Genomic DNA, 24855 nt, shown 5'->3' on the forward strand with positions numbered 1-24855 from the left:
TATGTACTTCAGCAACCAACAACACTTCAAAAAACTCACAAAAGTTCCTCTTAGTAGGGTATATTAAAAATTAATATAAGCCATGTCATACTTGGAAAAGGCCTGAATTAAAAAGGCAGCAGCACCAAGGAGTCACAATCCTGGCATCCTCATTCTGGTTCTAAACCTTGCTCTCCCTGACTTCAGCACAATCCAGAACAGAGTCATTTTGAATCATTAACTCCACATGTGCAGCAGGGATTAAGGTTGCCTACGTGGGACAAGGTTTTGCCAGTAGATCAAAATGCCAAATCCACAGCCATCTAGGCAACCTGTAATCAGCTGGGGGCATCTAATGAGTAGGACAATACAGAAAACAGACTACCAGGTTGTACCAAGAATGAAAGAGAGAATATTAAAGGTTAGTACTCCTCTGAAAGTAAGTGGTTTCTTGGTTTGATATATATATATGAGTCTGTCTAACAAGACAAGGCATGCCTTCTACCTATGCTTACAACCTACCCAAGTGGCAATTCTGCTATCACCACCTTCTATAAAATATAGGCATGAAGCATGTTACATCACCAACAAGTATCTAGCAGAGTCTTTTTGGAAGACAAAAACTACTGAGACAAAAGAAGAAATTATTTTTCATGCCAGGCAGGAATGTAATGTAAAATGAGACCGGAAAAAACAAGGTGTCATTTTTCAGGACTGTGATTAGCTCTCTTAACCTATATATGCAAAGCTACCACTGCACGCAAAAGATACTTCATATGATAAATCAAGTACAAAGACATGACCTAAAGTGACTGAAGAACCTCTAGCCTATCCATACCAACAATCAAACAACAAAATACACAGCCCTCATGACAGAGCTTATTTTGGCCTAGCTTACACCTTACAAATTTATATAAACTTTTAAGTACAATAAGTAGTTAACAAAATAGCTAGAGAAGTATCCAGACCAGAGACTGTACAGTTACACTGTTAGAAAGATGACTTAGATATAAGTGATTCTCCTTCTTACATGAAAAAGATTATAGACAGACTTTACGTTTATGCAGGGAGACTCACAGCAGAGAGACTAGCAAAGATACTGTACAACTAGTGTACCTCAGAGTGGCAAAAATGATATATTAAAATAAGCTATATCCACAACACATATCTACAGAGCATTCATTTTTCACACTTCAGCTGTATTTTGTCACAGCTGACAGACTTAGAGGTACACCACTTGAAATCATTTAACAAGAAAGGCAGCCTTACAGGGTGAACAGAGAAATTTCTAAAGCACAGTATGCAGCATACAATTAAATTGAGGCATATAACAGAGTTTACTCTTCAGCCAGTATTAAATCATTTTGATGGGATAAGAAAAGTTTCACATGAGCTTCGAAACAAAAGTTTTGAAATTACTCTTTAGCAACTCACTCTTTTCCCCCATTCAACCCTGGCCAGTTTAAATTTTGAAGTTGCATTTTCCTATTCAGTTTGAAATACTTCCCTCTGTTCTGTTAGTATGTTAAGAGGTCACTCACCGCATATAATCAATTTGTCTCCTTTACAATGCAATGCAAAATGTACAAAATAAGCCAGTACCAACTACAGAAAGGGAAGGATGAACAAAGGAGAATCATGTTATATACTCCAAAACCAAGACAATGAAGGAAACTGGATGTTCATTTTCAATAAAATTCCTGACCCTAGTTCTCATTGCTGATTAAGCCTACACTTCACTGGCATGTTAGCAGACTTTCTCCTTTAGGCCCTAACAATATTAATCAAAATAAATCAAAATAAAAGTGAGAACAGCTCCCCAGTAACAACAGTACGTTGGTGAGGTCATATCCAAAGACATTTTACAGGGTCTGTAACACAGCTCTCGACACATCTTAAGAACTATCCCATTATTAAGAAGGGGAAGCTGAGCAGAGAGAGATTTCTGGGGCAAATTATTCACAAATCTGAACCGCAGCACCTCAGCCACTGGGCCACTGCAAAAACATACGATGGATGATAGAAAACATGGGCTAATGACTTCTGAATGACAGGTCTCAATTTCCAGAGACACTAGCATGAACGAAGATAAACTGAGCACTGTCCACCTGGACAAGGAAGACTTGGGATGTCCGATAAATACATATCTCATTTATTAACACGAACAAAGCGTTCGCATTAGAAACCATCACAGCTCAAATTGCTTGTTCTCAGCAGTGAAACTTTACTTTGGCAAGCCACGTACGAGAACACTAGGAGAGATACCTGAACAAGGAACTAACCGAGCCTCTCTCCGCACATGCAGCAGCCACAGGTCCCCTGTGGGCTATGCACTAGATGGTAGCACTAGTTTAGGCAAGAGTACACAACCTCACAAGCATCGGTAGCACTGTGGACACTGGCTTACTGCCACCTCTGCAGTACTGATACGAATATCACTTCTGTATCACTGATGCTTCTGGACAGATTGAAACTGTGGGAGGATGCTACACAGAGGGAAAAAGGGGATCCCTGCAGTTATATGCAATAAACTCCTGGCACAGCAACTTAGTCGAGCTAGCACTGACGTATTTCAAATGAGGCCTGGCCAAGAGCACCAGTTCTTCACTTTGGGCAAGAACAAAGAGAAGACTTATTGCCACAAGCAGGAAATGAGAAGAACCGAAAGTGCTGATGATCGGACTGCACTTACCCGAAACTGCTCATTCTTGTAGGATATCAGCACATCTCTGACTTTTTCTAGAAATAAACATAAATATATAGTTTAAACAGGGAATGGATCAACTATATAAGGGAATTTTGTATCCCCGCAAGCTGCTTAGTTCTGCTGAATATACACACAAGGAAGACATCAGTCAAATGAAGTCATAATTTCTGATTCAGACAACACTCTGAAGACTCCTACAGCTCCCAGACTTTTCCAGCAATATAAATTTTATTAAGTGGGGTTGAACTGGGAGTTTAGTATTTTATCACTCGCAGTGGCCAAAGACAGGCAAGTGGATAAATCCAGACAGCTCAAAAAAAATCCCTAAATAGATCAGTTTAGGAAGAAATTCTTCCCATAGGCAGTTCATGTTCTGATGCATATTTGTATTCCTTATACTTGCATTTTAAATCTATTGCAACAGCACTGTGGCTATTCAATAACCAACCATATCTTTATTGGACTTTACTGAACTTTAATTTACCATCTACATGAAATGTCCTTTCTTTATCTGTGGACCACTTTTACTGCACCTGAAATAGCACCGTCTTTCAAAATACTTCACCATTCAGGTGTCATTGTCACTGCTATCAGCGTCACCGCCTACCCAGTATCAGCTAGATAAAACTTGATATGCATTTGAGCTGTAGGACTGATATACTATTGCCATTCCATTACTCTGCACATATAAATCACAGAATCTACTGTATCATTCTGTGGTTCTCTCTTTCAGCAACTGGGGGTGGGTTGCTCCCTTCCTGGGAGAGGAAGGAATAGTGCATGCTTGGATCTCATCCAACATGAAGTCAGACGGAAGCCCAGACATACACTATGACAAGAAAAGTGGTAAGTCCTGCTGCATTACAAAGTTTAGTACCACGTCTAGGTTTGGATTGTTCTCATAAATTCTGTATTAAACTCAAAGTGCACAACAAATTAGCTAATACTTTCTGGATCACAGCCACTGTATCTACATACGAGTCTGTTATAAAAGAATCTAGAAAAGACTTGCAACAAATCCATAGATCCTAAAGCCAGAAAGATCATTATAGTCACCTAGTGTGACCTCCCACGGAGCGATAAGGGTCACTTCATCATTTCTGCACACTCTCTGGACCTTGAATTGGGCTGCTGTAATCCGTTGGGTGAGTTGCTCCCCATAAGCATGCCATGTTTTGTCAGAAAAAAAAAAAAAAAAAGACTAACTGGTTTTACTATTTGAGGTACTGTTCGATACCTCACATGCCTCAAGCTCGCAGACCAGCCATCTAATCTGAACTCCTGCTTCCTCCAGTAAGTCATTCAAACCAGAAATCCACTTTGAGAAAAGCTCTTTATTTGGGGTTCACAGACTTCTGGTGGTGGAAAAGCAACTACTGGAACAGTTTATCAATTTTGCACTTTAAATCTTAAATTACATCCAAGTTGAATTACCTGTGATTTTTATTTTTTTTATATACTATGGGCAGCTAGTGATTTTTCTGTCCACGTGCAAAGTATTTTGAAACTGGCTGAACTGCCTTTACCTTGCTCTTGCTCAAGCTATGAATCTACAGAGTTTTGAGGGCTATAAAAGCACCATAGCCGCCTTTGTCAGCAGTGGCCTCTATCAAAAACGTGGCTGTCAAGACACTAGAACTAATTTTTACAATGCTTGGTCCTAAACCATTCCAGTACAACTGTTGCTACTGATTAGGATACTGCATATTCAATAGAAGTAAAAGATTTTATGCTACATATTCCGTGAGCTAATAATAAAAAAGTCAGTCACCTCAAGAATCCACCACGGCCCAAAGAGGAATCCAAAAACCTGAGCTGAAGGTGTATCTTTATGCATTGTCAGGGCTAGAAGATGACAGTTTTAAATTGCTTTCTCTAGCATGGGACATATCTAATCCTCGTATCTGCCACTGTTCTAGGGACACCTACCATGGAATTCCTTGTGTTTCTGACAGGCCTCATGCTGTGGGGTTCGAATCTCCCATGCATCATTGTCCAACTCTGCATTTGCTTCTACCTCTTCCTGCTCCTCTTCCTCATCCTCACTTTCTTCACACAAGTTATTGCCCAGCTGACGGCTCCAATACGTCTTTCGTAGCCAGTCCAGCACAACATCACAACCTAAGGGAGAACAGAAAACATTCTCTTCTCAGGGAGGTTTTCTGCCTTACTGGAAAAAAATAATGCAGGTGGCACGTTGCTAACTTTCATTGTGGAAAGCAATGCTGTTAACAAGTTACGACTACTGAAATCAGATACAACTCTATTAATGAAAAGGTGAATGAGTTTAAAAAATAACCAACCAAACAACAAAAAACACAGGCCTGGTAAAACCCACCCACTGTTTTTCTGGCAACAAAAAAGATGGGACACTGCTATAGTGCTGCACTTCACTCAAGGTAGGCCAAATTTAAGCAGAAACTAAGTCCCAGCAGTGGCATTCTGATGAGAAAATGAGTGAATTCTTTAGTATCATCATGATCAACACAGTGTCTGTAACAATAACATTATTCTTCTGTGCACACACTACAGTACGCATACATTAGACAGAATGGAAAGAAACCCCCTTTTCTCCCATCACTATTTCGCTACCCAACTCCATCTAAGGACCCTGCTGAAGGTTGTTTAACTGGCTGGTCAGTGCTTAACCCAAAATTCCCAGGAATCCCTTCAAACACCATGTTTTTCATTCATTCAGGCTTGCAACACCTACTGCGTTTCTCCCTAAATGGGATTTCTAAGAGGCTCGGGTATCTCTAAAACCACCAGGAAAAGCATTTACCTCTTTCCCGGAGATGAACTTCCTGTGCTGTAAAGAAGCAAGAGGGCCGACCTGTTGTTTCCAGTATTTTTTTGCAGGGAAGGAGAAAGTCTCTGAACACCTTCCCTGTGATGCACCACAGCCTGCAGCCAGCGGACACAGTTCAGCTACGCCCGCAGGGCAGCGGCAAACCCTGCCGGTGTCTCACACCACAACCCTCCCTGCCAGGACGAGCTTGCTGCCTGCCCTGCCCCAAAATAGAGGGAGGGGTGCTCCCCCCAGGGCCTGCAGCACTGGCATTGCTGCCCAGAGCACACCTCAGGCCAGACCCTCCCAACACCGCCCACCGGCAGCACTCACCCTTGCGGCACAGAGCCAGCCGTGGCAGCTTCCCGTGGGTCAGCTCATGCCGGAGATCCACAACCCAGATGGGGATGTCCACCTGGAAGAACAGCCATGGGCGTTACTCGCCAGTTCCTGCCGCATGAGGCCACAACTGCATGCAGCCCTATGAGGCTGCAGAGAACCTCTACCTGGGTGGGAACAGCCGCCTCTGGGCCACTCCTGCACCACAGTCCCCCAGCTTCCCACTTCAAGGGTGGGCTGAGACCCCCTCCTCTCTGATCCCACTCCTGCTGTGGCCTAGGATCCATACAAACTTGGGATTTTACAGTTTAAGTTCTTCAATGTTACTCACAACACATGTCTTTTTAGACAGAGGTGCTATGTATAATTTAACGAGACACTGAGAAGCAGTTAAATTGTATTTAAACTGATGAAACACTCTGGATGACAGTTTGTGTATCAAAGACACAAATCATGTCATATATAATACTCAAATTTTTTGCAACTTTCCTAAGGACAACTACCTTCAACTATCCAAGACTTTCATTTTTAAGCTCGATCAGTTTTAAAAGGTGAGAAGCAGCACCTTTCTTAAAAACCTAGCAAAGAAAAAAAAAAAAATCCATTCATCATTCTCACACAGGGGTCCCAGACAAGGCTGCGTATATAGGAGAGTCTCAAATACTATCTGTTCTTCACTTTCAGAACTTGCTGTTCAGACCCAAATATAATGCTCAGTGCAGCTAACAATAAAAGGACTCAAGCTGGTCCACAGAGAAGTGGACAAGCTCAACTCAAGTGAGACACGAGATGAAAATGCCTGCAAACGTGATTAAGCGCTTTTTATGTATAACCTTGCTTGTCAAAGACTAGAATTTATAAACCATAGATTTAGCTCTTTTTCCATATCTTAGTAGTTAAGAAACAAAAATGTGTGGTATATACGTTAAGTGGGACCATCTACACGCAAATCAAGACTTTTGATCACATATGATTCAAAACGCTTTAATGAACATCAGCCTTTGTTACTCCTAATCTGACTCTAAAGAATAAAGTTTTAGATCTAGTTACATCAAGCCTCTTTAAAACTTTGCAGTTGGAAAGAACTGGCACCTGTATCTATTATTTTGGTTACAAAAGAATGACCCGCCCCACAACTCCCTCCATCCAGTGTTGTTAATAGACAATGCATATGCTTTCTGTATATACATAAATTATCAAGGAACTCTTATTAGATATTTACCTCTCTGGCTAATTGTCTCAGAGGAATGCTGACCATTTTCTGTTTCCTTTCTGTGATCAAGTTGACAAACCTGCATGCAGGTTACAGAAAAGATAAATGACTATCAAGAGCTGCACAGAAACTTGGAACCCCAGTGACAAATCCCCCACAGGCTGAATAACATTGTGGTCCCAGAGATGCAAAGTGAAATTAGACAGCTGAATAACGCTACCTGTCCCAGTCTCTCTCTCACAGCACATAGGCCTTCAGAGCCCTACCTTACAAGAGCCAGCCCATAAGAAAGGATGAGCTCATGTGACTTCAATCTGCCAGATGAATCCAGGACCTTGCAACGAATCAGTTCAGCGGTGCAATCCACTGCAAGAGGCATTTTGGGACCATACCTAGACGAAGGAAAAACCAGGTGAGCAGTCTCACAAGAATACACTCCCTCTGCAAAAGGTGTGGCTTTCCGGATACTTTTTGTGCTCTGTGGTACGCAACAGCCTGAGAAACGCTGTGCAGAAAACAGCATCAAAGGCTGGTTCCAAAAGGCTTTTATTTGGAAAAGAGTGCTTACATGGTTACTCCTAAGCATACGTTAAACGAGTACTTACTGCTATGCTAAGCGCATATGCAATAAAAGATGCCATACCTAGACTGGCCTCGCGCATGGACGCAGCAGGGGCAGAACAAACGCAAGGCAGCGATTTAGGGGCCCTGCATATGCTTGCTGCAGCACTCTGCCCTGACAAACCAGCCTGCGAGAGTGCAGGCGTGCAGGGCTTCTGCCTCGCCGGCCCCCACGGCGCCAGCCTACTTCTGACACGAGCTACGTGCACGAAGCACACAGCGTGAAGGCGGCACCCTGCAAGACGGAGCTGCCTGTCCGGCGGTACCGGCGATCTGCACACATAACCCCGGCCGCGGCGCAGCACCGGGGACGGGGAGCTGCGGCCGGGTCCCGGGCGCCCACGGGGCCCAAGACAGAGAGCGTCGGGACCAGCCGAGGGCCGGCAGTGCCGCTTCAGGTACAGAGGAGGCGGCCTAGAAGGCAGCGCCAGCCCCGCAGGGCCGCAGCGCGCTGGCCTGCTCGCGGTGTGCGGCCCGTACCGACTCTTCCAGGCCGAGACCCGGTCCAGCGCTTCCTGCTGCAGCCGGCTGTCCCCGCAGTACAGCCCCACCATCACCTGGTCCCACTCCGCCCTGCCCCTCCACGCCACCACAGTCCGAAGCGGCTTGAGCCGCTTCCGGGCCGGGGACAAACACCGCCGCCCGCGGCGCCACGCCGGCTGCGCGCAGCCCGCCATGCCACGGCCCGCCACGCCGCCGCCGCTCCCTGCGCCGAGCCTGCGCCGAGCTTCCGGGGCGGGGCGGGGCGGGGCGGGGCGCGGCGCGCGGGCGCCGCTTCCGGGGCGGGCGGGTTGCTGTCGGCAGTGCGGCGCCGTGAGCCTGCGGAGGTTCTCGGGCCGTGTGGGTTCGCCGGGCTGGCCCGAGAGCTGTAGGACTCGTCTCCCAAGTTTAGAGGGGGGTCTCTTCCAGTGATTCGCTGCAGGGCCAGTGGTCCACAGCCAAAAGGGCCTTGGGTGTTTTGAGGCTGGTGGGGGATAGTTGTGTTTGTTCCTGAGGTAGTTGGGGGAAAAAAAAACACACCAAAAAACAACCAACCAACCAACCAACCAACCAAACAAACAAACAAAAACCCACCAAAAAAACCCCACAAAAAACCACCAACCAACTGCGTTTGCCCCTGAGGTAGTTGGGTGGAAAGCTGTGTCCGCCCCTGAGGTAGTTGGGGGGGAAAGCTGTGTTTGCCCCTGAGGTAGTTGGGGGGGGAAAGCTGTGTCCGCCCCTGAGGTAGTTGGGGGGGGAAAGCTGTGTCCGCCCCTGAGGTAGTTGGGGGGGAAAGCTGTGTTTGCCCCTGAGGTAGTTGGGGGGAAAGCTGTGTCCGCCCCTGAGGTAGTTGGGGGGAAAGCTGTGTTTGCCCCTGAGGTAGTTGGGGGGGAAAGCTGTGTTTACCCCTGAGGTAGTTGGGGGGAAAGCTGTGTCCGCCCCTGAGGTAGTTGGGGGGGAAAGCTGTGTTTGCCCCTGAGGTAGTTGGGGGGAAAGCTGTGTCCGCCCCTGAGGTAGTTGGGGGGGAAAGCTGTGTCCGCCCCTGAGGTAGTTGGGGGGGAAAGCTGTGTTTGCCCCTGAGGTAGTTGGGGGGAAAGCTGTGTCCGCCCCTGAGGTAGTTGGGGGGAAAGCTGTGTTTGCCCCTGAGGTAGTTGGGGGGAAAGCTGTGTTTGCCCCTGAGGTAGTTGGGGGGGGAAAGCTGTGTTTGCCCCTGAGGTAGTTGGGGGGGGAAAGCTGTGTTTGCCCCTGAGGTAGTTGGGGGGGGAAAGCTGTGTTTGCCCCTGAGGTAGTTGGGGGGAAAGCTGAGGGATGGTGAGATGTGTTTGAGGTCAGGGTGGAGGGAATGGCGTGAGGAAAGGTGTCCAGAGGACTTCTGGGCAGGATGCTGGACTTGGTGTGACGTGGAGCACAGTCCCTGTGAAGGCAGTCAGATAATGTAGGGCTTTGTGCCCTATCTGCACAACCTTACCGAGCCCAGCGCTGTTGGGAAGACAGGGCTTGCCATGGGCCTAAAGGGAGAGGGAGGAGGCAGCTCTCCTGACTAAAGCAGCACACATCATGCTGATGCTTTCAGTGTCCCTGTCCAGCCTTGGCTGTACGTATCTCTATTTGCAGGAGACACAACTGCTCTTTCCAGCTGCAACATGTTACAGGTTTTTGCAGTAGGCTGAATCAGTAAATGATCCAGGGTACAAATCACCTTATTTTTGGAGGCTTTTTTTTTTAAACTTCTCTTTTTGCTGATCTGTTTGCATAATCCCAGGAATACACTTGTGTTAGAGGTCAGAGGGAAGGTAGAACTGAAATACAGGATGGGATAAAAGCACTGGAGGAGGAAGTCCACAGAAGCTACTTACACTGGTTTTGCTAGTAGAAAAGCTAAGCCTGTAGGTTCTGCTGTCTCCAGCACCTAAAGAGTAGCTCGGTGTTTCCCCAAGGCTGTCAGGACTTTAGGATAGCTTAAGCTTTTTTGTTCAATATTCCAAAGCAAGATTTTGTTTGCGAAACTGTTAATCATTCTTACCAGCTTTTTATGAGCATTCTCTGAAGAAACGCTTATACTGGAAAGCTAAACCTCCTCTTATATTCTAGCATAAATGCCGTTAATGAAGCCTCCCCTAATTTAGATGAAGCTGAGTATGCCTGAATGCATACTTGAGACCATGTGCATCTGAATATGAGTAAACAGGAAAAAAAATATAAAACTGCCCCCGGTACAAAATATTTATTTTATTAAATACCGAAGATTATGGGAAAGAAGTGCCAAATGAGTTCTGTTAAAATGCCATATTTGAAAAATGCCTCGGTTCATTACAGCTTCACTCTCCGCCCCTTGCCTCCCCCCCAGAAAAAGTCTACCTTGTTCTTTGGTGTTAATAAATGTAAGCCAAATTGAAACAAGGGTTTCATTACTCAAAAGAAGTGTAAGGTCAAGGGAACAGATTTGACATCATTGCCAAACTCCTGCAGTGCCTCATACAGTGAAAGTGAATTCTCAGAAGATACGGGGCAGGGAGAAAACTTGGAATAGGGCCCTGTTCTCTGGGAATGGAGTTGCACTTTTCATCTACTTAAAAAATGTTCTGAAAGGACAAGCTGTTTACTGCAATCAAAGGGTCTTATTCAGAGCATAGGAACACCATGTGTCATTTTGCTTGCCAGATTATTTCTGGGTTTCAGAAATCAACTGCAGTGCGAAGGTTGTAAAAGGCAAGTACTGCAGTGCTGTGGAACAGATAGGATGCATCAAACTTGATTGAATCACCTGCTTCCAGAACCTCAGAGGCAGATCAGAAGTTAAATTAAAATGAGTATTTCTCATTCTTATTCTCTGTGGAGAGGGAGAAGGATGTGGAGAGTTTGGTGTCTGTTATAAAGATGTAAGGGAGCAAGGACTGAACCAGCATAGATTTCACATTTCATACGCTTTCAGAGACTGGATCTATGGGAAATTATGCTTGTGCTGTCGCTGTGCTTGTGACGTCTGGCTATGAGATTGCTCAGTACAGAATTGGGAGGTAATGGGCAAAGATGGCTCGTTGCCCAGAGTGTCCCCCACAAGACTGGCAGCAATTTGCCATTCTAGTTTCTGCAGCCTTGCTGTGGTGTTGGCTAAGAGGCCAGGATTGTCTGTGGTGTCCCTGTAGTACTTTGGGAATCTGGATGGTTAGGGTGAGTGAGGTTACTTGCATCTGCAGGTGAAGTGCCAATGAGGAGGGAAGAACCAGATTGCTATCTAGGTAAAAGGCCTAAATGGAAACCCTATTTTTTAAAAGAAGAGAGATGTCAGTCTGTCACAGTAATGTAGGTAGTGGATTAAAATGAAAAATCCAGCAGATGAACTGTGATAATACTTCTTCTAAAGAGACATGAATCTACTTTTCTTTTGTATAACTGAAAAGGAAGTCCCCAGAGCCTTCCTGAGTACTCTTACTCTTGCTGGGAATAAAGAAATTCCTTTTCCTACTTTCTTTCCAGAGAGTTTGAAGTAAGCAGAGGTGATATCTAGAAATGGCCTTGGAATGTCAGCTGAAAGGAAATTTCACACGCAGCATGCCTTTCTTGACTGGGATTAACAACTATGTACCAACCTTCTTCCTGGATTAACCGATGACCAAAAAAACAAAAAGGCATTTAAAATCAGTGGATGCAAAAGGTTAAGCTTTGGGTCATCCAGAAATGAAAAAAGCCCTTTAAACCAAAAAAGAAGAGACTGTGGCAAGAAGGCCAGGCGATTTGTTTGTTTGTTTGTTCCCGTTGTTTTCTATATTAGTTTTTAACTCAAACTTGAATAAGTCACAGCCAAGAAAGAACCACGCTCTGTCTGCCTTTCTGTGGCTTGATAGTTTAATCTCTAATTGGTCCCATGTATTTCCCAAACACCATGGACCTTTGAGATTGTTAGTAGAGCAGAGGGTGGCAGAGTAGTCAGAGCATATCTGGCCTGGCAGTTGTTGCCTTCTTGTTTTGAGTGTTATTCCCTGGAGCGGGGAGAGTGAGTGCTGATAGGGCAGAGAACAAGGGAGAGGGGCCTCTGCATCTTTTCAGTGCTATTGGCTGGTTTTGTTTTCTGGCCTCTATGAGGCTTGAGCTTTGGAGACTAGCCATCGAACATCCTGTTTTCACTGAGTTTGTCTCTCTTCTTCCCAGTCTCTTCTCCTTTCTTCTGCTTGCAGGGTTGCTGCAATAGCACCAAGGTAAGAATATGAAATGGCACTTCTTGGCTCATTTCTCACATGGGGATTGTTATGTTTGAGCAAGAGGTATCTGGCATTATAAGCAGATAAAGGCAAGTTTAGCTGGGGTCTCAAAAATCACTGTGCTCTCTAGAGAGCTAGGCAACAGAGGCCAATAATGTAACTCCAGATTTGCTGAGTTCTGAATTAATCTAACCTGCTTAGAATCACGCTGTGTGGATTCCTGTGCAGCAGGTACTAAGCGATGCCTGCATACCGTTAGTCCTTATGCTCAATCCCGCTCTTGTTGAAGTTGGTGGAAGTTTTAGGGTGAAGCTGCATCAAGCCTCACACATGTTGGGACTGTCAAGGACAGCAGATGGACAGTAATTTTCTTGTGCCGTGAGTGTGTGACCAAGCTGCAGCTTCCAGCCTTTTCTGAGAAAAAGCTGAATGAGGTGCTGTATGTAGTTCTTTACTTCTGGGAGTCTCCCCTGGTGCAGGGCTTGTTTCCTTGCTGATCCTGGATGAAAAAGTTTTTTGCAGAAGTGACCTGTGACTCCCATTCTCAGCACTTTCTGCAAAAAACAGAGGAGGGACAGCTGGAATTTCTGTGTATCTGGTCTCAGCACACTGAGCAGCCATCTCTGGGTAAGAGAGTCCAAGCAGGAAAGATAGACAGGTTGCTCTGGATGGAAATGCGTAGGAATGGAGGAGAGGAAATGGAGGGGTACAGACAGTCAGAAATGGATACATGTGGGTGAAAAACAAACCTAGTCACTCTCTGAAGAATATCGTACCCCTATTCTGCAGTTCTCCTACGTGCTCCTGAGGCTACAGAGATCGATGGTTTTCCTCCCTTCTTAGAATAATGTTCATAAAGCAGGGTTCGAGTTTCTCCCAGGTATGTTGTATTCTGAAGAGCAAATCAGGGGATATATTATAGGAAATAAACAACTGAACATGCTTTCCAATGCCAGAAGCCTTGGCAGCAGGCTCTGGTGCTATTCTGAGATGTCAGCCAGCCCCGAGGGAGGAGGCAGTATATTGTTCTGCATTTCTATCTAGTCCAGGAATCCTGCATATAGATTCCAGGTAAGGAGCAGCTTCCTGCAGAGAGAAAGGTGATTTGGCACAGTGGGACTCTGTACAGGGAAGACTCAAGGGAAAAGCATAACTCAGACAACCTAAATGTTCCCACCAGGCAGCGGGGTCTCTTGTGAGACTTGTTATGCCAGGCTCAACACAGGAGATTATGTTTAAAGACTTGTTTGGAGAATAAGCCATTGGGGACATTTACTTGTTTGGCACATGGAGGTCTCTGCATGAAACTGCTTGTGGAGAAAGAAATTGGAGGCGCAGATGGAAGAACTAGATGAGGGGAGGGATAGTGGAAGGAATGTCTTGGGAATGAGAACTTCACCTCAAATAAGTTTATTGCAATGATTATGTACAGCATATGAACAAATGTGGTGAAACAGACTCTGGACTGTGTGCTCTGTCCCCATGGGGAGAAGCTGAGAGGGAGAGCAAAGCAAACCAGATGTTTGACATTTTTTTTGGATGCATCTCCTGAAAAGCTCTCAGACAATATGGCCATGGAGCAGAGTCTAGGAACAGGTACTGAACATGATGGGGAATGGCAGAAGTGCCTTCCCCTTATAGGAGATGCAGTTTTCAGATACAAAATGTGCTTTAAAAGCACTGGAATGAGGTACCCTGGAAAACCTTCCTGCTCCAAAACTTGCTTTACTTCTTTTAATTTGTGTTCTTCTCTTTTTGACTGAAGATAAAAAAGAGCATATGAGGACTTGCACCTCCCTCCTCCACAGATGGAAGGCACCAAGGAAAAAATAATCCTGAATATTGGGGGAGTCAGATATGAGACATACAGCAGCACCCTCCGGACCTTCCCAGGGACCAAGCTGTGCAGCCTAACAGAGCCCCATGCCCCAAGCATCTACGACTATGATCCCACCACCAAAGAGTTCTTTTTTGATAGGAGTGCTGAGATCTTCAGCTACGTGTTGAACTATTATAGGACCAAACATTTCCACTGCCCCATTGATACCTGTAGGTCAGTCTTAGAAGAAGAGCTGGCTTTCTGGGAAATAAATGAGACACAGCTAGCATCCTGCTGCTGGCTGAAGCTGAATAACAAAGAGGTGCAGCCAGAGGAGTTTAACATTTGGGATGAAAATGAACGGACTGATGACCAGTGCCTCATAGTCCAGACAGAAAGACGGGATTTCAGCTGGCGAACCAGGTGGCAGCCAAAGATTTGGTCTATATTTGAAAAACCCTTTTCCTCTTTCACTGCTAAGGTAATATTATATGTAGAGATGGATACAGCCTGTGTCCTTTGGGATTACTGGAATGGGTCCATGAAAAATGCTAATGCGTTCATAGCTTTGAGAAGTATGCTTTGAGTCCCAGATTAAAAAAGAAAATAAAATTATCTCTTCTCATTAACAGACACCTCCTCCTTCTCTCCTCCTCTTGTCCCTGTTCTCTGTACAAAATGCATGCCCTGTGCCTCTTTGAAATGTCAGGCATGCAGAACAACAAACCCAAGTCAGAGACTGCAGAGGATGTTTTCTGTGCTGCTGGCATTTCTGGAGCCAACATTTAGTGCTGAAGAGGCCCTCAGTGTGAGTCTGTCCACGTTAGTCCAGCTGCCAGACATTTCCCCTTCCTGACAAACTCCAACGTAGGAGTTCAGGTGGTTTTTTCTTTGACTCCAGTCTTGTCTATTATTTTTCAAATCTGGAAGGAGAAAATGCACTCCCTGTGAGCAAAATAATGGTGATTTGAGAAAGATTAGTCTGGGATTGTTCTGTGCCTGTGGAGGGGATCCTGGGGTTGTGGTGGGGCAGTGAGGTTATGTGACACTTATTTGTTGGACTAATTGCATGTGTGCCTTTTCCTCCCTCTGCAGTGCTTGGCTTTTGTTTCTCTGCTGTTCATCGTTGGAATTGTCATCATATTCTGTGAGGAGACCAAGGCACAATTTGAGTTCTTTACTGCTAATTTCACCTTTGTTGGCTATTCTGAGGTCTCCCATGACAACCATGAACTCTATTACCACCAGGCTGCCTACTTGCTTCATCTGGAGCTTTTCTGTGTTCTCTGGTTTACTTTTGAGTTCTCTGTGCGGTTTTGTTTCTGCCCAGACAAGAAGTTGTTCTTCCAAAATCCCCTGAACGTGGTTGACTTCCTCTCCCTCTTTCCAGTTTATATTGAACTTTTCGTGGCTGGGCAGATTCAGAGAACACCAAGCCTGGGGCTTTGGTTGGGCTTTGTTCGCATTGTCTATCTCCTCAAACTCCTGAAGATATCCAAGCTGATAGAAACACCACTGATCCTCAGGGTTCTGTGCTACACCCTCAAGTCTATCCTTAGAGAGATTTGCATCCTGCTGATGATTTTGGCCTTTGAGACCCTCTTCTTTGGCTCTCTCTTTTTCTATGGGGAATTGCTGGGTAGCCATCCCTCCTACACAGGGGAGCTGCACTTCACTGACATTCTTGTTTGCTTCTGGTGGGCTTTGATCACACTCACTACAGTGGGCTACGGAGATATTATCCCTCTTACAACAGTTGGCCAAGTGACAGCAGCCTTAGCTGCAGTATTCGGCATGTTAACTATTATCATCCCAATACCCATTTTCCTGGTGAAATTTAAAAGCTATTATGACATTGCTATCTTCAAACAGAAACTGAAAAGGAGCAAGAAATGTTAACGCTTCAGAACCTCTGTTCCCCTTTGCCTTTAGCAATAAACCTTCCCTTTGGTGGGAAGGGAGTGCAAATAGTTCTTACTGCGTTTACTTGCTGCCTTAGCATATTTCAAACCATTGGTGAGGCTTCAGGTTGCAGTACTTGATACACAACTGATCAGACCTGTTGAATCCCATGGGTCTTTCCCATATTGTACTTCATCCCATGCTCTTCTACATGCCACAGATTCTCTTTCTCATCTAGCTGTTCAGAGACAGGCTGTGATGCTGCATCGTAGCCTGAACGTGCACCACAGAGCCCGGTTCCATGACCTGGGGCCACAGCGCATTCCCTCAGCTGGCATAAACCCCATGGTGCTAGCTATGCCCTCCATTGCCTGACAGACCATAATCTCATTTTGCATGCTGGGAAAGATTTGTGCATGGTCCTGCTCCGACAGAGAGGAGGAAACATGGGCTTGGGTTTTTTTTTTAAACGATGTTCTGTTTCTTCATTTCACCTAGAGAAGCCAGTACATCTGATTTGCCTGCACTCCCACGCCGATGTAAAGAAGGGAGCGGGCTGCACGGGGTATCTGTGGTCCTGAGAGCCAGCGCTGTTTGATAACCTGCTTTGCAGGCTCACCGGAATTGCTGTGGCATTTGAGTAGCAGCAAGGGAGCCCTTCGACAGCAAATCCTTTTTAGCTCTGCAGAAGTCAATGGCAACCTTTCATTGACCTCTGAGATCAAAATTTCATTGGAGACTTCCCGTGGATCAACACATTTCAACAGTTCTTGATGTTTATGTAACAAAGTCACTGAGCAATTAGCCGAAATATCTGTTTTTTGCTGTTCAAAAGGGAGAACATAATCTACACTACTCAATATAATTTTAATGTCATTTACTTTCTTAAGGCATAGATGTAAACTAGGAATATTTATCTTTTAACTGGATAGTCTTAATTGTTACTTATGTTTAATTTTGAAATAACAAATATGGTTGAGATATGAGGAAAAAATACATCCCGTTGTTTATATAGCAGGATGATGTGCTAAGATTATTTTGTTTAGTAAGTAAAAATTTCTGTATACAATAACATTTATGTATTTAAATTTCATTAAGGCTGTATTTTAAATGCAATTTTGATTAAGTTTTGTCTGTCACTATGATTTTTTCTGTTCAGGGTAGCATTTTAAGGCTGCTTCATTTTTATTGAAACCAGGTAATTTCCCTCTATTCCAATGCCATTACAATTAATTAATTTTTGTCTAAGGGGAAAGAAGAAACACTGCAGACATTTCAGGCACAAAGCACATGAGAAGTTGGAGACACCCTGGCAGTGGAAGGAAGATCTAGATGTTCTCCTGCACCCACCTTTGCTACGCGTAGAGTGGAGGGGGCGAGCAGGGTAAAGCCACGCATGCTGGTGCATAGGAATTTTTCTGAATTAGATGGAAGTGGTGCTGTGTTTTCTGTGGACATATATGATCTTCTTGGAAATTAATATTAATTGCAACAGTTTAACAAAGATTTACCAGTCCTGTTCTCAAGTTTTCCCCAGTCTGGGAAAGGGTCCATGATATTATCATAGGCCACGGCCCCATTTTAAGAATCCAAGTCAAATCCACTGGGACAGTTACATCTTACTGTCTGCGAAGTTAGGAGGTGGTTCAGAATTCTCCAGTGCTTGTTTCTGTGCTTAGCCAGCTCTGCTGGTATACATACATTTTCCAGCAGATGCTTCACCTGAGACAGATTTTCTGCAATTGAGGAGAGCAGCCTTCACTGCTGCCCCCAGAAGAGGGTGCTCTCTAAATGTGCATGGCAGTCCCGTTTCCGCACAGGAAGCGTGATGTGAACATCAGGACAGGGTATTACACTGCTCTCTGTAACACCACCCCATTTAGATCCAAATGTACATTCCTGTCACGTCAGGTAGTCATAAAAAAAGCAGTTACAGCAGCAACATTAAGTCAATATTGATGTGATAGAGGAATGGTAGTTTCTCTGGATCAAAGGACCTAACCCTGCTGAGAGCTCAGCACTGGGTTTATCAGAGGAAGAGTATGCACGCTAAACCCAAAAAACCTGCGTGGCATTGGTGGCAAGCAGAATTGGTTAGATCAATAGTTGTTGTTCAGTGAAAGAGCAGTATATGGAAGATCATCATCTATGAACTGTTGCCAAGCTTTAGTTGGATTTCAGTGCCTTGCTCATGATCTTCATAATGGAGATGTTATGGTATCCTTGGGGAAAGAGTCTCGTTTGCTGAGAGTCAAAGTACTATATATATAAGGGAAACAGTGACTTAAAAAATATGCTTAACTTAGAGAACAGTGCAATGAATGATATAATTCACTGCAGAGAACAATCATCCAGCTGAGTTTCAAAGTGCCAAAGACAGAAATTATTATCTTGGCTACTAACTGGAGTTGCCTTTTTTGAGGTTTGTCCAGTCACCAAAAGATAGTGTGGAAAAATAGCTTTCTGTATATTAATAATATAAAAATCATAAAACTATCTCCACACGAGGGTTAGGGATTTGAAGGCGTGGAAAACTGGTATCTTGGGGCTGAAAATAAGATTAGTGGTTTTCAAAAAAACATTTAAGTTATAACTGTCATTTGTGAAAATGCCCAAAGGCAACTGTGTTGAAAGGGAAGGACACCGATCACGCTGTCCTGCAGGAGACCCTAAAGTACTCGCAACTTCCCTAATCCTTAGGGTGTGTTTCACACAGCCCAGTGATCACCAGGTAGGTCCAGAGTGAAACAATCACTTGGAGAATACCAAATTGTCTCATTTTGATTTGGTAAAACCACTTGATTGCAATAAAGGCAAACAAGAGAAAACATCTATCTGTGTTTAACATGCACACACAATAATGTATTAATACAGATATAATGTACAAAAGAAGAGAGCTGCAATGAGGCATTTTTAGCTCATCAGAATCCTTCCATTGTTATTGATCAGAAAGTAAAAAAATCCACTTTTCATAGAATCATAAAAACATAGAATATCTCAAGTTGGAAGGGACCCATAAGGATCATTGAGTCCAACTGCCTGCTCCTTGCAGCGCTACCTAGAAGTAAATGATAAGACAAAGTACACTTGTGACTTCTTTCATGACAGTACCAGTAAAAAGAACATGTTCCTGCAAAACAGCTTAGGCTTTCACGGCAGAAAATCCTCTCGCGCGTGCTGACCAGCGCTGCTAACTGGTGCTGACCTCTGGAGCAGCACGAAATAGATACAGCTCCCCCTCCTTTCATGTTCCCAGTGCTCCCCAGCGTGGAAGGATGAGGAGTTGCTTGTCACTGGGGAAATCACCAACACAGCTTCACACAGTGCAAAAGCGATGGGGAAAAGGGGCCTGTTCTTGGCAATACAGCTTTGCCAAAGCAGATGAGAATCCCTTCTCCTCTCTAGCCCACGGCTCTCTCTCTTGGGGGGCCTCTTAGCCGCAGATTTCCCAAGCAAGAGGAGCACTGCGAAGAGTTGTGCTTTAGTGAGCGAGAAGGGAAAAGCGTTGCTGCCTGCTGGTCACCACAAGAGCAGTCTGTGAGACAGTTCCCTGATGACTCCAGCGCAGCCCAACAAAGGATCTATCCATAGAATCACAGAATGGTTTGGGTTGGAAGGGGCCGTAAAGATCATCTAGTTCCAAGCCCCCCGCCCCCATAGGCATATCCGTGTTCATGACCTGCTCTTTGGGCCCTGCTGGGAAGCTGGGTAACTATAGCCTCTGATCCGTTTTCAGTCTCTTTTTCAGTGCTTGGATAGGAGCAGGGAGTCAGGTCTCAGCCCATAGGTGATCCAGGAGTAGATGAGAGCAATGGCACGGGGATGGATTGTATTGGACTCCCAATATATGATTTTTAGATGAGTGATTTCCTTAACCAGCCATGTCATGCACTTTGTGCTTAGAAGTCACTATCTTCTAGGCTGCTACATTCACCCCCAATGCTTGTTTTCTTATCCTATTTCGAAACTCTTTCCTCTTTCACTTAAAAATATTTAACACAAATTGTCTCACAGTGGGTTAATGACCAAGCTGTTTCTGATGCCCTGCATGATAAATGAATTTGTGGTCATGAGGCCTCTGCTAGACCCCTGCACCCTTTGGCACTTCCATGTGAGCTTGGTTTCCAAGCTGGGTTTCTAAAGGAGTGGGTTTTTTGTGGCTGGTGCCCATCCCAGCCAAGGACTTTCAGACTGGCATTGTCTACTCATCAGGAGCAGCAGAGAGAGGAAGAATAAAGCCTTCTGCAGCAAGACAAAATGAGCCATCCTGGTTATCAGTTTTCTTGCTCAAATGAGATTTCGAGGCATAACTACACAAAGTAAGGTTCTTTGCTGCCGCTGCAAGCGGGAGCCTGACCAAGGTAGCCAAGCGTGCTGTGTCCCACACCCTTTTCTTGCATTGATTTGCAACCAGTTTCATGCTCCATCTCCCTAACCCTTTTGCCACAGAGTGGCAGCAAATTAGCTGATGCAATTTGATCTTGTGTCTTTGACAGTTGCAGAGCTTGTGAGGTGAGCAGGATTCAAACCGATGTAGAAGACTGCTCACAGTGGCCATTCATCACTGTTAGATAATAGTAGCTCCCACTTGCTTCCCAGCCAGTGACAGCCTGAAAGCAGCTAAAAGTTCAGTACTCCTGTCCCTCTCTTCTGAGTCTGTTTTCCCAATATTGTCCACACTCGATGGGCTGAATTCCCAGTGATGTTAACTCCATAGCATCCCCAAGTTCTCCAAAGCATATGTTTGCTGCTATGCTTCTTGGGGTTGTGACAACTCTGTGCTCCCTGTGTTTTGAACATGGTGCAGTTATTGGACCCAACCTGCCCAAGGCTGGGACGAAGAAGCCGTAAGTCCCTTGCAAGAAATCTCTTGGTCAAATGTTTCATTATGGGAAGGGCCAAACCCCATCCACTGCTTCTCTCGTCCCCTACAAAGGCTACTACAGAGATGGATACCGTTCACAGAAGGGATAGGATGTCAGACTTACTGTACCCATGAAATGGATGAGAGGGGCCATTGATGCAGATCAGGACGCTTTCAGAGAAACAAGCATTGTTCTCGGCTACCCTGAATGCTGCCAGTGCCATGACTGGTGAGAGCTGATTGTGCCCGTGAGGGCAGTGACTTTCTTGGGCTCTCAGGGTGTGGAAAATTGAGGGTCTGGTGCAGCACACTCCCACAGTCATTCGGCCTGCACATACAGGGCATCTGCACAGCCTGTCTGTGGGCAGAGTGACTCAGCACCAAAGGGAAATTCAGTTGCGGATAGTGAAGTCAGAGCCTGGTGAAGCCCCAGGCTCTGACTCACAGAAAGCAAATGCATTTGACATATGTGGGAAGTGAATGAAAGTTCCAAATCTGGATGTTTCTCAGGACTCAAGAACAAGCACCCTCAAGAGATACACTGACTCTCAGACGGTCATGCTGTTTAACTTTCGCTCACTGAAGTACAAGTAGTGCCCCTTCCAGATGTTTCTGACTTTCTGTGCTTCTGCGCAATTGTAGCACTGCTCTCCTGGATATATTTAGATTTGATGTTATTGTACTTGCCTGAAAAGGTTTTCATTCAGATCCCACAAAGTTTGCAAAGAAGTGATGGAAAATCAGTGGTGACTGAGTGATGGGAGAGTGTGTGCGTGTGTGTGTGTGTGGTTGGGGGGGGTCCTGTCCGCTTGCTGTGGCCAGGCAGCTTGTAACCGCTCCGATGCTACCACATGTTGAACAAACCTGTTTTCAGCCTGAAGGTTGTGCCTGGAAAAACAGCTGCCTGCGGTAAGGCGAAATCCTTCCTGCTGGTGAGGAGTGACTCCCATTATTCCTCACCAAAGGCCTTAATTGCAGCCACCCTTCCTCCTGGCTGCCAGACTGCAGAAGTCATTCTCCAGTGAGGCCACCTTTGTCACTATTTAAGAATGAGGCATGGATGATGTAGTGAGGTTGACTTTAATTTACTGCTTGCTTGGTTTTCTCTGAAACAAATCTCCATCCCAGCATTTATTTGGGAGCAAAATACAAAGCGAATACCCGTCCTTCACTCCAGCCTCGCATGAAGCTGACCCTCTGTGCCCTCTGTATGAGCAGTGTGACGAATCATACCCGTATCTATTCACATGGTTCTTGGCAGCCAGTGTGGTTTCATAGCATGTATCAGGTTGTAGATTTAGGCTATTGCTTTTTATCTGTTAAAAAGCTTGTGACTGCAGAATTCTCTCTTTTCACATTGCTGCCTCAGATAATAGGCAATGTAATAATAATTAGAGTGCACAGGACTCTTCATCTTTGAAGTGCTTCCTAAGGACGAGCTAATTAGTCCACACAACTTAGCAGTGGGTAAACCCTTACAATTTGTCGTTGGGATTATTAAAGAGAGGAAAGCCTCAACCCCTTATTCAGCAAAGCATTTGAGATTGTGCTTCATTTTAAGCGTGGCTGGGAGTGAAATACATGTTTAAGTGGATCTCAGCTACCTGCTTGGGGCAAAAGCTTCCTATTTATTGTGGACCAGGATACACCCATGCTGGAGGATAATGAAAGTGTGAGCATTGCTGGGATGGTCTTTCCCCCACAGCCCTGTTTAGCTGCCTCGGGTAATAACATCATTGGTAATAACATCAGTGGTAACAACACTGAGAACATAGCACCAGCAACTTTAACGCAGTTTGTATCAGCTTGTCGCTGACCACAGATAAGTATGTGAGTAACTTGAAGTGGTGGAGTCGCATCTTCATGGTTCCTGTTCCTACTGCTAACTGCTGTAAATTGCACTTTACACTTGCAGCATAGATGCAGGGTGTTCACTGCCTCTGACTGTATTGTTTTCTAAAATGTTTTCCTGCCTTTCTGCTCTTGAGCTTTATGAACTGGACGGAGATCTGCAATTGCTAAATGCTCTGAACAGAGCCATGGCGCTCTGAGAAAGACTTCCTGCATCCTAGTAGTTTTGCAGAGTGACTGTTTCAGGCTTTTTGCTTTTCCATTTGGGAGATTTCTTGATATGATTTAAAGCTGTCAGTGTTGCTGATGTTGCATGAATTGAGAGAAATTCATGACTCAATAGAAATAAAATTATTTTATTTGCTGCTCTATCCCTGCCTACCCTGTTCAGGTCTAGAACTAGCAGGATGAGACAAGAAAGGAGCAGGGAGATGCAGCATAAAAGGGAAGAACACAGTTCCATCAGCTAAGCCTCCATGACTGCCATCAGCTGGGACAAGTGTGGCCTCATTCCCTGTCTTTGCTTCCATCAGCTGTGCCTGAGGCTTGGTTGGCAACTTAGAAACTTAGCAAGGATAAACGAACACATCACTTTATTATCCAGCATTTTTTCAGCTCCAAAGAAGTATCATTTGGGCTGAGGATGATTCGTGCCAAGGTCAAGACGGCGAACCCTCTCACTGGACAGGGCATGGGAGATGGATGTCTCCTATATCGAAGTCACATGTTCCCTAATCAGGATGCAGTGTCCTTCCTGTCTGCAAAAGAAAGCAAACGTCCCACTGAGTGAGCTTACTAGGGCCTGTTTCTGGGAAGCACACAGCTATGCTCTACCAGAGGGTCTCAGGGAGAGGACAATCATATGGTTTCAGGGGGTGTCCTTTCCACTATTTTGTTGCCGTAGTCAGAGGAGCTCATGGCCAATGCACACTAAAAAAGCATACACAGAAAATAAGGATTTTAGAGCAGAAAGCCCACTCTTCGCATATCTATCACAGTTGCTGAAGGTGTCAGAAAAGACCTTTCTCCCTAAGGATGGCTAAATGTAAGACACACACTGGGATCTCCACATGGTCGCAAGCCGTTGAAACTCCTGTGTCATGGAAAACCAAGGGGCAGGAGAGCTGAAGGAACAGAGACAGGGCTCCTGTGTGACTCGACCATTTTCTTGCAGCAGGATAAGTTTGCATGCAGTCTAGCAAGAGACAGGCTAGAAATTAGCCTGATGGTACACCCTGCTGCTCCAGTCTTTGTTTCTGTATGTTATATGCCATGGACCTTTTTACCTGTAAAAAGTCCAAATCTGTCCTGAACAGGCAGAAGTTCTGTGGTCTCAGTGATATCTTATGTCAGGTTAAGTGCATACTGTGCTAAAAAAAAGGAAAATCTTTAAAGCGAATTGCCTTTTCAGTTTCATTGGCTACCTTGTCTTGTGACAGAGCGTAGAAAGGAGACCCCAGCTTATCTTGAGGTATGCTTCTTTTGCACAACTTCATTTACAGAAAACTTCTCTAATATTTGCCATCTTTCTCATCTCAGGCTTTCTTCCACATTGCTGTAAATGACCTGTCTCTTCATACATCCTCCTTCAACTTCAGCAATCCTGACGTCTGCTCTAGAGATAGCCACCCCTAGCTACTCCTTAGCGTCCCCCAACTCGGAGCTGCTTGTGTGAGTTCTGCTAGCCCAGTGCAGTAGCAATGAGCTGGAAGGATATAGTCACGCTGTATTCTTCAGGGAAACATGAACTGCTCCAAAGCCAGTTAGTCTAGCAGTACTCCTGGTTTTCTTCATAGGAATCTCTTGTCTTCTGAATGCTTCCTTGCACCTTCCTCCTTCTTCCCTCCATATTAGCAAGCTGGAAGGGACAGAATATCTAACATTCATGCTGTCCATCCCTGGTCCAAGCAGTGCCCGAAACCCAGCCCAAACCCAGCGCCTTCACTCACCTCACACTGAGGCACAGTCTCTGGGTAAAACCTCGCTTGCATCCTACCCAAGCCCTGAAAGTGTGGCCTCCTCCTCCTTGGAGTCCATCAGCCTACGCCATGTATTTTCAGATGTGCCCGTGTGGCCCCCAGCCACGGGGAAAT

The 24855-nt window shown here is 45.2% G+C and overlaps 2 protein-coding genes across 3 annotated transcripts in view; one reads left to right on the forward strand and one right to left on the reverse strand.

Moving 5' to 3' along the window:
• Positions 1-8370, reverse strand: part of LAS1L (LAS1 like ribosome biogenesis factor) — a 28636-nt gene extending 20266 nt beyond the window's left edge. Inside the window, exons 1-6 of the mRNA XM_054839671.1 lie at positions 8128-8370; positions 7293-7418; positions 7036-7105; positions 5808-5889; positions 4616-4807; positions 2672-2718 (exon numbers count right to left, since the gene is read on the reverse strand). Of these exons, the coding sequence (XP_054695646.1) occupies positions 2672-2718; positions 4616-4807; positions 5808-5889; positions 7036-7105; positions 7293-7418; positions 8128-8324 (714 nt within the window). The 5' untranslated portion in view covers positions 8325-8370. The remainder of the gene's footprint in view (positions 1-2671; positions 2719-4615; positions 4808-5807; positions 5890-7035; positions 7106-7292; positions 7419-8127) is intronic.
• A 3810-nt stretch (positions 8371-12180) lies between these two features.
• On the forward strand, positions 12181-17173 carry LOC129211620 (potassium voltage-gated channel subfamily C member 1-like). Of its 2 annotated transcripts, XM_054838962.1 has the most exons (4): positions 12240-12323; positions 13116-13206; positions 14092-14626; positions 15241-17173. In XM_054838962.1, the coding sequence occupies exons 3-4, from the start codon at positions 14135-14137 to the stop codon at positions 16042-16044; spliced, it is 1296 nt and encodes a 431-aa protein (XP_054694937.1). In that variant the 5' UTR covers positions 12240-12323; positions 13116-13206; positions 14092-14134; the 3' UTR covers positions 16045-17173. The 2 variants fall into 2 exon arrangements, with proteins under 2 accessions (XP_054694936.1, XP_054694937.1); XM_054838961.1 differs by lacking the exon at positions 13116-13206 and having other exon boundaries at positions 12181-12323.
• Positions 17174-24855: the final 7682 nt, after the last annotated feature.

Source organism: Grus americana, chromosome 12, assembly GCF_028858705.1.
Source record: "Grus americana isolate bGruAme1 chromosome 12, bGruAme1.mat, whole genome shotgun sequence".
NCBI lineage: Eukaryota > Metazoa > Chordata > Aves > Gruiformes > Gruidae > Grus > Grus americana.

Bases quoted from the DNA above. Each gene is read 5' to 3' on its own strand.
- LOC129211620 (XM_054838961.1), top strand. From the start codon at position 14,135: ATGGAAGGCACCAAGGAAAAAATAATCCTGAATATTGGGGGAGTCAGA. The intron at 14,627-15,240 runs GTAATATTATAT...CTCCCTCTGCAG, and splicing joins TTTCCTCTTTCACTGCTAAG to TGCTTGGCTTTTGTTTCTCT.